The 13,428-nt window shown below is 44.7% G+C and overlaps 1 protein-coding gene across 5 annotated transcripts in view; it reads right to left on the bottom strand.

The window, feature by feature from the left end:
• Positions 1–1,276: 1,276 nt before the first annotated feature.
• Positions 1,277–13,428, bottom strand: part of LOC120050491 (sodium channel protein type 2 subunit alpha-like) — a 32,622-nt gene continuing 20,470 nt past the window's right edge. For 3 of the 5 annotated variants that reach the window (XM_038997081.1, XM_038997080.1, XM_038997082.1), the window contains exons 16-27: positions 13,058–13,237; positions 12,692–13,015; positions 7,629–7,764; positions 7,089–7,243; positions 6,463–6,636; positions 5,982–6,104; positions 4,781–5,056; positions 4,006–4,059; positions 3,637–3,774; positions 3,124–3,228; positions 2,602–2,872; positions 1,277–2,478 (exon numbers count right to left, since the gene is read on the bottom strand). In XM_038997081.1, the coding sequence (XP_038853009.1) occupies positions 1,277–2,478; positions 2,602–2,872; positions 3,124–3,228; positions 3,637–3,774; positions 4,006–4,059; positions 4,781–5,056; positions 5,982–6,104; positions 6,463–6,636; positions 7,089–7,243; positions 7,629–7,764; positions 12,692–13,015; positions 13,058–13,237 (3,138 nt within the window). Of the gene's footprint in view, positions 2,479–2,601; positions 2,873–3,123; positions 3,229–3,636; positions 3,775–4,005; positions 4,060–4,780; positions 5,057–5,981; positions 6,105–6,462; positions 6,637–7,088; positions 7,244–7,628; positions 7,765–12,691; positions 13,238–13,428 lie in introns of all 5 variants that reach the window. The other 2 variants (XM_038997078.1, XM_038997079.1) reach the window with 1 other exon arrangement.

Raw genomic sequence — 13,428 nt, 5'->3', positions numbered from 1 at the left:
CGAACCAAATCACTATGTTGAAAGAATCAGGCTTTGAATTCAAATAATGAATGAACTATGAGTACAGTGTGCAGTACAGACGAGTGCTAAACTCAACGCCAGGTGTCATATGCACATATTATAATGAAGTTAGACATCTTTGGAAAAAGACCATCAATGTGTTCCCTTTATTATATTTTTGTTAGTCATCTTTCTTTACAAGAGTGCTTCGACAGAAACAAGGAGTGGAGAGAGAGAGAGAGAGAGAGAGATATTGAAATACATCTGTCGGACCCATTGCTTTATGACAATGAATGTCTACGAAAATGAAGATCTCATTGAATCCCTCTCAATGAATCTGTTGACATACATTCAGGATCTCTGTGTCCGTGGGCATGTTCATAGAAACAGCGAGGGGAGAACAACAGCAATTCATATAGATGTACAAGATATATCTTTACCAAGTGTCACCGATGATAGGTTGTGGAATTAAGCTTGTGCATAATGTAACGTTCACGTGATGAGTAACCTTGCCTGAGACCTGAAGACCTGGGTTAGCTCCCCGAGCTAAGTCTCAGACCTTACCTCAGCGGGCTAGCACAGTCTTGTGGTGTGCAGGAGACCCGGTTAGTTACATATACAGTACCTATGCTTATTCCCAGAGGGATACATGAAAACTGCTGCCTGAGAACAAATAGTTCTGGGAGTAACAAAACATATGTGGCATTAGTGTTGGAACATGGATTTGTTTAGTCGCTGAGTTTTGCTGTACATGGTGTTTTTACAACCGTGAAAAGCAGCGGACACATTCTCACAATTACACGATAAAACATTCCTTACCATTAACAAAAATGAAATTATACTAAAATGCAAGAACCTTAAGTAACACGGCGATCGTTATTCAAGACACTGGATGTATAATGGTAGCAGCAGCACTAGCTACAGAAAACTTCACAGTATACTCATGTGTGTCAGATAGTAACACTCTACAGAAAATCACAAGCGGTTTCGCAATGGCTTTTTGAGTTGCCGTCTTTCACTTACTCCTGGCAGTGATACATAACAATAATCTTCCCCTGCCTTGTTACTATGTAACCCCCTGGAACAGTCCCCTTAAATGGCTCCAATCCTGGTCTCAGGCCTCAGCCTTAGCTAGCTACACATCAGTTTGGCCTAGCACCCAACACCACCACACCCCCTCCACCAAGACATTAGCATACATCGGTCCTCCAAATCTGTAAACACGTTTTTCTTCAAAGCGAACGTCTTAGTACTCATCATTTGTCCTTTTGTTCGCTTATTTATTTTGCTCTCTCAGATCTTTGTCTCTGTTCTCTTTCTCCCTCTTTTCTTTCTCATATTGGTCCTTTTCCAAATTTGTGGCACTGTTGTACGAAGGCAGCGAGGCGGTGGAGGGCGTCATGTCCGTTTTCTCAGTGAGGGTGGAGTTGTCCGCGGACTGTCCTATCACCAGCACCTCCTTGTCCTCCAGCTCATACATCACACTGCCTTTAGGCTGCTTCTTGTAGAGCTCTGCTGCTTTCTTCAGAGCGAGTCGGGCCAGGTAGCGCCTGAATGACCTCTGGATCACCAAGGCAGACATGTCTTCCTGCTTGCGCCGCAGGGTACTGGTGATGGGTTCATAGGAGACTTTGGAGGGGTTGGAGGCCATGAAGCGCTCCTCCATCTGGCCCCGGAGGAGGTCCAAGCCTTCGCCCTCTCCCAGGACACGCTTGGTGAAGGCAAACAGGATGTCAAGGCAGTGGATGCGCTCCCCGCTGACCATGGGCAGATCCATTTTGATCAGCTGGATGTGGTTGGGCTTGGCCATTCGCAGCGGCGGGTCCAACGCGTCTGCAAAGTCCGACAGCTTGTGGTACTCCACGAACTGCGTGGCGTCCGGGTCGAAGCGCTCCCACACCTCGTAGAACATCTCAAAGTCATCCTCGCTCAGCGGGTCGGCCGACTCCTCGGTGGCCACGCTGAAGTTCTCGAGGATGACGGCGATGTACATGTTGACCACGATGAGGAAACAGATGATGATGTAGCTGACGAAGAAGAACATGGCCACTGGCGGGTTGCCGCAGTTTCCCCGGTACAAGGTGCCTGGGTGCTCCATCTGGCTGTCACAGTCGGGCTCCTTCTTGTTGAGGATGGGCGCCAGGAGGCCGTCCCAGCCCGCCGACGTGGTGATCTGGAACAGGCAGAGCATGCTGTTGCCGAACGTCTCGAAGTTGAACATGTCGTCGATTCCCGCCTCGTGCTTGACGTAGGCGAAGTTGGACATGCCGAAGATGGCGTAGATGAACATGACCAGGAAGAGCAGGAGGCCAATGTTAAACAGGGCAGGAAGTGACATCATCAAGGCGAACAAAAGCGTCCGGATGCCCTTAGCGCCCTTGATGAGACGGAGGATGCGGCCGATTCTGGCAAGTCGGATGACTCGGAATAACGTTGGGGAAACAAAGTACTTCTCAATCAATTCTGATAAAAACATACCTGTAAGGACAGAGACAAAAACCACACCAATTAAACACATACAATTTCTCGGTTACAGCTCCAAACATTTATTCTGAATGCTACATTTCGATTCAAAAGACTATGAAGAGTCAGGGTTCTTACCTACGATTGAAAGGATGACAACGACAAAGTCAAACACGTTCCAGCCAATTGTGAAGTAGTAATGGCGGAGGGATATAATTTTGAGCGTACACTCCCCAGTAAAGAGCACTATAAAGACAAAGTTAATCCAGTGGAGGATATTTTCCCTCTCTGGTGTCTGGTCGTCCTCTTCCACCATCATAGTGACCATGTTGAGGCAGATGAGGATCATGATGACAATGTCAAAAGCCTGCTTCGTTACGAAGTCAAACACACAGCCTTGGAATGCATTCTAGAATGGAAAGACAGACGAAGGGAGAGAGAAAACCAGAGAGTGGTAGAGAGCGATAGAAATATATATATATTTAATCATCATTACTGTGAGAATTCAAAATAAATGTTGATTTACATTTTTTGTTATTTTGCTTTCTCAAAGCAAATATTAATTCTTAAATATTAATTCTTAATCAGTCTTAAATATTGAGCTACTGCTTGGTTGAATGGTTATTGTAATATCAATAGATGTCAATATCAGTGTCAAACCGTTGGCCTGGGAATAGGCTTCTGGGGTTTCTTGGAGCCGAGCTTCTTCATGGCATTGTAGTATTTCTTTTGTTCCTCTGTCATGAAGATGTCCTGACCTCCAAAGTATAGGGAACAATACAAAACCTGGTAAAAACCTAACACACGTACACCCAGAGCGTCTCTCTCTCTCTCTCAAGTTTCTTTCAGTCATTGTTAGCTCAGGGCTAGGCGCACTTTTCCGATCTCGCTCTCTCATCCCTCTCCTCTCGATATCTCTCAGGCTATTTTACGCTCTCTCCTCTTCCTCCTTGACCTGTCTTTCTTTTTCTCTTGTCTCCTCTGTCTCTGTATCACGGAGACTGAATTCACAGTGTTAGCTCTCTTAACGATTGGAAGGTGTGTGTGTGTGTGTGTGTAACTCGTATGCCTGCTGTATTTAGAATAATCTCTCAGCTAGCAGCAGGTTTGACAAAACACTGAGCTATCGATATCGCAGTGTATACGAACACCTGGTCACTACAGAATACGTATCTTTTTCTTCTGTTGGTTGAAGTTGTCAATGATGACACCAATGAAGAGGTTGAGAGTGAAGAAGGAGCCAAAGATGATGAAGATGACAAAGTACAGATACATGTAGAGGTTCTGTTCATATTGGGGCTGAAGTTCCACCTGAAACACAAACAAGAAAGATATACAGCAAAATGTTTCATCATTGCACATATTCAAGTCAAACCCTTATTTACAGGACATTCCTAAGGGAATAAACATTTTTTTACAAAAGCCATAAAAACACCAACATTCCAATAAAAAAATGTCAACTCAAAACCTTAAATACAAGAGTCAACCGGACTTTAAACTGTCAGCCATTCTCCATGACCAGAGCCCCAAAGAAACACGTACATTACGAGAGTCCACAGCTGCATACATGATGTCCATCCAACCTTTAAACGTTGCCTAGGAGCAGAGAACAGAATGAATTTCTCTCCGAGGGGTCACTCTCAAGTGGTTACTTACATCTGACTTCCCTGTTCCTTTGCTGCAGCCTTGCAGTCAGGCTCCGCTCCACTACTTTTGGTTAAGGAGAGCTATTTTGGTAGCAGGTAGAAAATATTAAATGAACACTCTGTGAAAGGTGCTAAGCTATGTCTCAAACAAAAAATACTCTACACTGATTTAAAAGCACAAAAGTGGCATAAAAGGTCAAAAACAAGACTGCCATACAGGCATAAGGTATATACACTGAGTGTACAAAACATCAGGACCACCTTCCTAATATTGAGTTGCATCCCCTTTTGCCCTCAGAACAGCCTCAATTTGTCGGGGCAAGGTGTCGAAAGCATTCCACAGGGATGCTGGCCCATTTTGACTCCAATGCTTCCCACAGTTGTGTCAAAATTGGCTGGATGTCCTTCGGATGGTGGACCATTCTTGATACACACGAGAAACTGTTGAGGGTGAAAAATCCAGCAGCGTTGCAGTTCTTGACACACTCAAATTCATCGGATCAGTCTATGTCATGGAAAGTGCAGGTTTTCCTAATGTTTTGTTCACTCAGTGTAAATGAACATTATATATGCACATTTCATAATAACTACACTTTTAAACCAGCTTTAAAGCATAATCTTCCTGAACGCCAACAGACAACTGACCCTGCACTCATGCCTGTCCCACTCACCACTTGCAACAAGGCCAAGTACCCGGCCCCGACATTATCAAAGTTGATCTTGACATTCTTCCATCGGGCGCTGTCATTGGCCAGGGCCAGACAGTCACTCTTGTTGTTGACCACCTCGATGGGAAAGGTCTCGTCGTTGGTGGTGTTGACGCAGTAGTAGTACTTCCCTGCGAACAGGTTGACGCCCATGATGCTGAAGATGAGCCAGAAGATGAGGCACACCAGCAGCACGTTCATGATGGACGGAATGGCACCCAGGAGGGCGTTCACCACCACCTGTCAATCAAAGATGACACGGTTAGAGGGCTCGATCAAACCGGTTCTCTGAGGTTTCTCTGGATAGGACTAGAAAGTAATGTGACAATGTGTTGAGTGAGATAAAGTCGAAGCTGAAATGCACACTCTTGTTACTCAAGAAAACATGTATTTCTAGGCTTATCCAAGAATCCTGGTTACCATAGATCATAAAATATGCAATAATAATATAATAACGTATAGGGAGGGTGAATAGCGGTGGTAATATTTAAATATTGTGTTAGGTTAAGGAACACATGAGAATATGTGTACAGTATTTTCACTATGTTATTTTTAGTACAAAGCATTTTACGAGCACTACCACAAGAGTTTGACAGTTAACTATTTAAGGAAAGGAAAAGGAAGGAAATGCTCTTTCAAAGGAGTGGCGACAGAGCACATTTAACCACTCAAAGTTAAAAAGCAAAACAGAAAAAACCTTAGAAGAGTCAGGATGAAGTCACAACAGTGTTTACTGTAAATGAAAAGACACACAAAGAAAATAATTACACATCAAAAGGCCCCACACAAGCAACATCGAGGCAGAGCAATGTTAGAATCTATCGACACAATGTGGAGAAAGTCATGCAGATACACACGAGAGACATATCTCGAAATCTAGCTCTGTACACAGGCATGCGCCCATTTAAAATACATCACTGGTGTCTATTTTCCTCCTTCTAGAAGCCTCAGCCATTTAAAAAGGACTGTGGCTAAGAATGCTACAAGATGTCAAATGTAACAAGGCATTCGTCTCCTAAAATAAGTTACATTTAGTTATGACATTTAGTTATTTTCAAAAGACTCAATCGCAGTGGACTTTATCATAACAAATATCCTAAAAGCTGCTTGAGAGGCTCTTTCTGATTGCAGTTCAGCACGAAACATGTTCTCCAGTAACCCTTACCCTCATGCCCTCGAACCGTGACAAGGCCCTCAGGGGTCTTAAGGCCCGCAGTGTTCGTAGGGATTTAATGGCACTCAGCTCAGAGTAGCCTAACGCATTGGCTACCAAGCTCACCAGAGACACCTGAGAGAGAGAGAGACGAAAAGAGAGAAAGAAAAACAGAGAGAGAAAAAAACAGAGAGAGAGAGAGAGAGAGAGAGAAAGAAAAAAACAAAAAGAGAGAGAGAGAGAGAGAGAGAGAGGCAGAGAAATGAGCAATGTCAGGAGAGACATTTGCAGAAGGAGAACTATGTGTGGTACATGGGTAAAAAATGTTATGGAATTTCCATTCATTCCAATTGGTAAATGAATAATCACAAAATTAATCAAATCACTTTAAATTGCTATCCAAAGCTTAGATTTGAATTAATCTGCTGACAAAGCGTGTTCAAGGTCATCGCGTGTGCACGGAGTTCGGAATACAACTCCAGCAAATACATACATCAACAATGAGGAAGTCCAGCCAACACCAGGCGTTGGTGAAGTACTTCTTGAATCCATAGGCCACCCACTTCAGCAGCATCTCCAGGATGAAGATATAGGTGAAGACTTTGTCTGCGTACTCCAGCACAATTTTAATGGTCTTCCGCTGTTCTATGTAAATGTCTTCAAACGCCTACACAGAGACACAAACGAGAAATCAAGCATCAGATAGTTGATAGTGCCTGAGGTCTGGGCTAAGGTCATGTTTGTCAAGTGTTTTGAGTCACATAGGTTGGTGTTTTTTTGGTAAATTGTAGGGCTCTGAGTTTTTTCTGAACACAAGACATGGCCAGGAAATACTCTGGGCCCTAGTTATGCATATGGATCAGAGTTTTCCCTGTCCGGACTCAACCCTACTGATGAGTACACTCTGACCAATCAACGTTTCAGTTTTCACTTCAAAACAGAAGTGTTAGGCTAACCAAGAAGCCATAAAGCTCATCTTCACTCTACATCAAAGTAAGCAGACTGTAATTATTTGACACTCACATTGTGATGTAAAGACAACTAGAGCACACGTTTACTTGACTTTTCTTAAAGGAGCGGTACAACATTACACAGGCCAGGTGAGCAGCAGCCACTCACCAGAGCGCCACTGCTGAGCAGGATCATGAAAATGATTAAGGTCTCGAACCAGTTGTGTTCCACGATGATGAAGCACGTCTTCCTCAAGGTCCACCACATCTTCCACTTGCCCTCCTCAACGTTCACCTGGCAACACTGGAACCTGAGCACACAGCCTGGGAGAGACAGAGAGAGAGAGAGAGAGAGAGAGAGAGACAGAGAGACAGAGAGACAGAGAGACAGAGAGAGAGAGAGAGAGAGAGAGAGAGAGAGAAAGAGAGTGAGAGAGAAAGAGAGAGAGAGAGAGAGAGAAGATAAAATAATGCCTTGTCCTTGCCCGAAAGAAACTTCTCCTCACATTTTTCAAACAGTTTCCCCCCCTATCAGAGCTCGGAATTCCCTCTAGACTACTTCTGATGTGTGAAAGGACAAAGTATGTCAAAGATAAAACATTTGTCTCTGTCAGTCTCTCTCAAACCTTCCTCTCGCCAGTCCCTCTCTCCCTTCCCCCCCTTTCCCTCCTTCTTCCCCGTCCTCTCCCCCAGCCCCTCCCTCCCTCACCATCAGTGAAGCAGTTCTCTGGGTCCTCTGACTCCTCGTCCTCCAGCTCCACTGACTCAGCTCCATCCCCCGGGGGACCGATATCCACCGAGCTGCCCTCCGATGAGATAAGGTGCTGGGGCTCTATAGGTAGCTTCTGTGGGGGGGGGGGGGGGGGGACAACCTTCTGAGCTACTAGAGATCTTGAGATTCTTGTAATGGTTCATTCTCCATTGTCATGGACTGTAACAGTACAGTAGTCTCACCAGATTCCAGATCTGGACTGGAGACATGACTTTGGCTTAAATATAAACTCAGAGTTATACTCGTTTCATCATTATCATCATCATTACATGCAGCGTCGATCAAAAGTACCTACAGGCTTTGAGATCAGTTTGATCAGGGGAGATCCAATCACACTGTAGTATACAGCACCTGGTAGCAACAATACATGCTACAGGGAGAGGTTGGTGTTACAATGCACTGTGGGTATGTTTGATATCGGCTCAGACAGTCGAAGGGGGCATGCAGTATTCCAGTGCATTTCCAATCCTGAAATCGGAAAACAAGCAAGAGTGGGCTGACGGATTTTCATGTCCACTGAAAAATTACCCAGGATTTAGCATTTGATTGGCGGATAGCCCCATCGATCAAAAGACAATAACAAATCAATTCCCCCTCTTCCCTCCCTCCCCCAAAATACTGAACATTTTCCTCATTGACATGAAAACACATTTTTCCCAATCCTTAAAAAAGCACAAGCTTCGGTCTCTGTTTCGGTAAATAAATGGGTATTGCCACATTAGCTAACCAGCAAAAACCAGTACTGTGCACTGTTTACAAGACAGCATGTGGTCTGGAGCTATCATATAATAATAATATAATGAATACTAATATAACATTAGATGCATTGTGACCATGCTGCCCAGAAAACATACAGGGGAGATACAGCTAAATGGGGTACTCTAACAGGATTATCCACTGGAGACTAAGAGGAAATGTCCCTCCAAGAGGAAATAATGTTGGAGGGATCTCTGGGGCTGACTAGTAAAACTGTCACGACTTCCGCCGAAGTCGGCCCTTCTCCTTGTTCGGGTGGTGTTCGGCGGTCGACGTCACCGGCTTTCTAGTCACCACCGATCCATGTTTCAGTTTCGTTTTGTTTTGTCTGTATTACACACACCTGGTTTCAATTCCCCTATCATGCTCCCTATTTAACCCTCTGGCATACATTTCTGTTCTGTCCGTGATTGTTTGTGTCGTTAGTGGTTGTTGTAGGTGCATGTTTGTTTGTGATTATTCCTATGTGGAATTTTGCGTGTATTTTGAGTAAACTCCGTTGTTTTACTCAACACCTGTGTCCTGCGCCTGACTCCGCTACATATCTGCACACAATCGCTGACAAAAACTGTCCTTATTCTTTGCTATTGGCAGGATAATCATTGGATTATAATACACACTTTGACATTAGAGCCCTGCAATCCATGCAAGTTATCCATAGTACAGTACTTGAGATATTTTTTTATATATAAATATTTAATCTACATGCCGATTGGGCTCCCGAGTGGTGCAGCGGTCCAAGGCACTGCATCTCAGTGCTACAGACCCTGGTTCGATTCCAGGCTGTATCACAACTGGCTGTGATTGGGAGTTCCATAGGGCGGTGCACAATTGGCCCAGCGTCGTCCAGGTTAGGGTTTGGCTGGGGTAGGCCGTCTTTGTAAACAAGAACTTGTTCTTAACTGACTTGCCTAGTGAAATAAAAAATAAAAAAATTGTTCTGTGTACTGTATGGTGAGAAGGCTTAGCTCTGTAGGTGGAATCCATGTCCTGTTTGCATTGGTAAAACATGGTGCAATGTTTAGGGAGTCTGGCTGGCTGGTAGACAGAGGAGTAACATGCCATCAATACTAGACAGTGCAGCAGGTCTGATTGCCGTGGGACCCAGCTAATACGTAGTGTGAACGATGGAAGCATGCTACCCTACCCGCTCCACGTCCCTCCCGCCCCTAGATGCACAATGTTCCAGAAGGATCGGTGGGGCTCTCTCTCACACACATTGTGGGGCTCTCTCTCACACACATTATATATATATATATATATATATATATCTCTCTCTCTCTCTCTCTCTCTCTCTCTCTCTCTCTCTCTCTCTCTCTCTCTCTCTCTCTCTCTCTCTCTCTCTCTCTCTCTCTCTCTCAGACTATATATAAATTGAGGGTGCCCTCCTGACATGCTTTTGGAAGGCAATATGTAATTTGTGTCTTGATTTCACTTGGGTGTTTGCTATAATTGCTGCATCAGTTCAGTATGAACTTTGCTGACTATGCAACCGCTAATCTACCAGGGGTTCAAAGAGAATATTCAGACTCCAAAACATTCACAAGGTCTATACAGGGAGAACATGTAACCCTCGTGATTTTAACCTAAAGTACTTCGGGCAAAATTCATTTATTTCATCTTTGTCTCTTCCTCTCCTCCTTTTCTCTCTTCATCAATTCTCTGTTATTTTTTCTCAATCTTGGGGTGGTCAATGCCAATCACCTCCAAAATCAATCAATACAAACCAAGCAAGGAAACCAGAAGCAAAAACAAGTCACATGACTTCACCTATCAATTTGAAAAGTGGATTCAGCTCATTCATAATGGTGTTGAAACTACAAAAAAGCCTGGTGATCAAATTAGAAATAAAGATATGAGATGAAGGGGGGATAGAAGAAAAGAAAGGCCAGGGACTACAACAGAGGAAAGCAGTTGGGGAGGGTAGTCAGGCAGAGAACAAAAGAATAGGCAATCCATTGAAAAAAATGCAAGATAAGTCTTGGTTGGTTCTGTAAAATGGCATAGGCAGTCTTCATGGTTAGTGCTATGTAGAATAAAATGGTCTTACAAGTCTCCTCTCTCTCACTGACAACCTTGTGAGTGTCTGTAACACAGCTGCAATAACAAACGGTGGGTTAAGCAAGGTAAAGTGATACAACCATGAGCCAGCTCATAATGTACAGTACAACCTCGATGTCTGTTTTCATCAATCAGCTGCAAGGCACATAAGGACACAGGTTATCCACAGAGAAACACTTTAGAAGACAAGGCTGATATAGAATAGGATTAAACAGTTTGTGAGGACGACAATTGACCTTGTACTGTTCGTAGCACAAAATCACACTCACACACACACGGTTTATGATCCCGTTCCCAAATAAATAGTCTAATTTGAAGCTATTATTTATAAGGGAGAAGGGGGATCAGCAGCTGGCATCTAATCCATATTTGTTGCATGGAGTCATGGCCAGAAACAGACCAGGCTAGCTTTCTCTAATAACTGAAGGAGTTGGCTGGGTGCAGGTTGGCGACACTTCTGTAGGTCGGCTCAGCTCCACTCCACTCCCTGTACTTGGCTCTGGTCTGGAGATGTGGGGGCGGGGCTACAGAGCCCAGAAGGCCCTCTTACCCTCCGAGCCTAACGTGACATTATGTCTTCGAAGCAGACACACATCTTATTTACAACATCTGCTCCAGAATGTCGTGTGTGTGTGTGTGTGTGTGTGTGTGTGTGTGTGTGTGTGTGTGTGTGTGTGTGTGTGTGTGTGTGTGTGTGTGTGTGTGTGTGTGTGTGTGTGTGTGTGTGTGTGTGTGTAGGCCAGTGAGTGGGGTATTTTAAGTCCTTTATCTTTCTTCCGGCCTTAATTTACAGTCTATTAAACATGTCATAAAAATGTGGTTTATTTTAAAATCTCACTGGTGTGATTTCTAATGAAAGGGATTCAATGTGTGAGAAATGAGCCCCCACACACATCCGTGAGCCTCCACACACATCCGTGAACACCCACACACACACACACACACACACTTCACTTCGCTTCACCCTTTGCAAGGACGCTGCACTAAACAATTTCTTTCAACAAGCGCATATAATAGTGAAGACCTATTTGCCCGCCTGTATACTCAGTCAACCAGATAACACACACATCAGCCCATTATAGATATCTAATGAGAACATCCAGAAACGACCTGCTACTTGGGCCATAGGCCATTCTGACTCATTATCTGTAGTCAATCATCGTCAAATGTCAAATGTATTTATAAACCCCTTCTTACATCAGCTGACATCACAAAGTGCTGTACAGAAACCCAGCCTAAAACCCCGAACAGGAAGCAATGCAGGTGTAGAAGCACCTACAGTGACTGTACTGTCCTCTCATGCTACGTCATTGTTTTGACGCCTAGGGCTTTATAACAGTATGCAACTCCCTGGATAGTGGACTAGGCTAGAGAGACTTGGTGCAATGACTCAATGAGTCAGCAAAATATCTAGCTGGTAACTGCCTCTGGAAAGTCTGGAGTTCTCAGATTCTATCCATTGATGCGTAGTGGTAAAATAATCAGTGAACAAAGTAACGCTGTCTGTATTTCCAATGCATTTTTCCACTTTAGGCGGGTAAACGCCTGGCAAGATGAAAAGGTGGTGTGAACGCCGATTATGTGGGTTTCCCTTCCACTTCACCACTGATTCTGTATACAGATCTACGTCAAACACAGCAGACCTGGGTCAAATACATATGACAAAAACGATGAAATACCATAGAGTTGCTCTGTATTTAGCTGGCCTGACAAAATGGAACCAATGGCACAGTCCCAAAAGTGTAAACCAATGGAATAGTCCAAAAGGTGTAAACAAATAAGCCTTGTTTAACCATCCTGATCTCCTGAGCTCACATTCTGTTTCACTACACATGACACGTAACGGGAGCACGCACGGTTAGTTCTGGTTCACAAGGCTAGTAAACCAATGGAACAATCCCAATAGTGTTAACTGAAGAAATCGTCCCAAAAGTGTAAACCAATGGAATTGTCCCAAAAGTGCAAACCAATGGAATAGTCCCAAAAGCGCTCACTCTGCTTAAGGTCAAGCTAAATCATGGCACCTCCAGTAACACAGACACCACTCAGAACTAACACAGACACCACTCAAAACTAACACAGACACCACTCAAAGATACCACAATTAAAAGATGTGATGTGACTGTGCTCGTTGCTACTTAACAGAGCAGCACATGGGTCTCTAGTCAAACCTCCTCTCTTACCTCTTTGCTGCCCATCGACATTTCCTCGGAGGCCGAGTCGCTGCTGAAGTCCTCCGTGATAGTGGTCTCAAAGTCCGATTCGCACACCGCGATGGGCACGCTCACCGTCAGGCTGGGGTTGTGGATGAACGACATGTAGTTGCACTCCTCCTTTGGGTAATTCTCCGTACTGTCTCCTAACCCCACCCCCAACCCCCCTCCGGGCCGCCCGTTCCCCTCCTTCAGATAGACCCCACTCGGATCTTTAGTGATCTCGACCAACATGTGTTTTGAGTTGCAGTTGCCCCCCTTGCCGTTGATGGAGCTGTGGAGCTCGTCCAGGGTCTTACCCCCCTCCAGTGACCCCCCCTTGACCCCTTTGGTGGCTCCGCCCCCGAGGAAAAGGCTCTGGATAACCTGGCGGATGGCCACCTTGACCCAGGCCACGCCCCTCTGGATGCGGCCCACAGCGATCTGCAGGTTGTTCATCTCGCTGTCGTCGTCCGTGGCCGCCAGGTTGTCGGCGCTGAAGGAGCTGAGCAGCAAGGCCAGGAACAGATTCAGGACCTGTAGAGACAGAGGGAGGAAAGGAGTCCATTTTGATCTGGGTTCAGTTGTTAATATGGAGATTCAGTTCAAATTGAAAATTGCATATCACGTAAATATGGCAATGCTTTAAACATATTTGCGGCACCATTGTCAAACACAAATTGACCAAGAAAGATTCATCACAAGTACAGTGATATCATCCATAGGTA

This window comes from Salvelinus namaycush, chromosome 7, assembly GCF_016432855.1.
Source record: "Salvelinus namaycush isolate Seneca chromosome 7, SaNama_1.0, whole genome shotgun sequence".
Lineage (NCBI taxonomy): Eukaryota > Metazoa > Chordata > Actinopteri > Salmoniformes > Salmonidae > Salvelinus > Salvelinus namaycush.
This window is presented reverse-complemented; position numbering and strand designations above follow the sequence as displayed.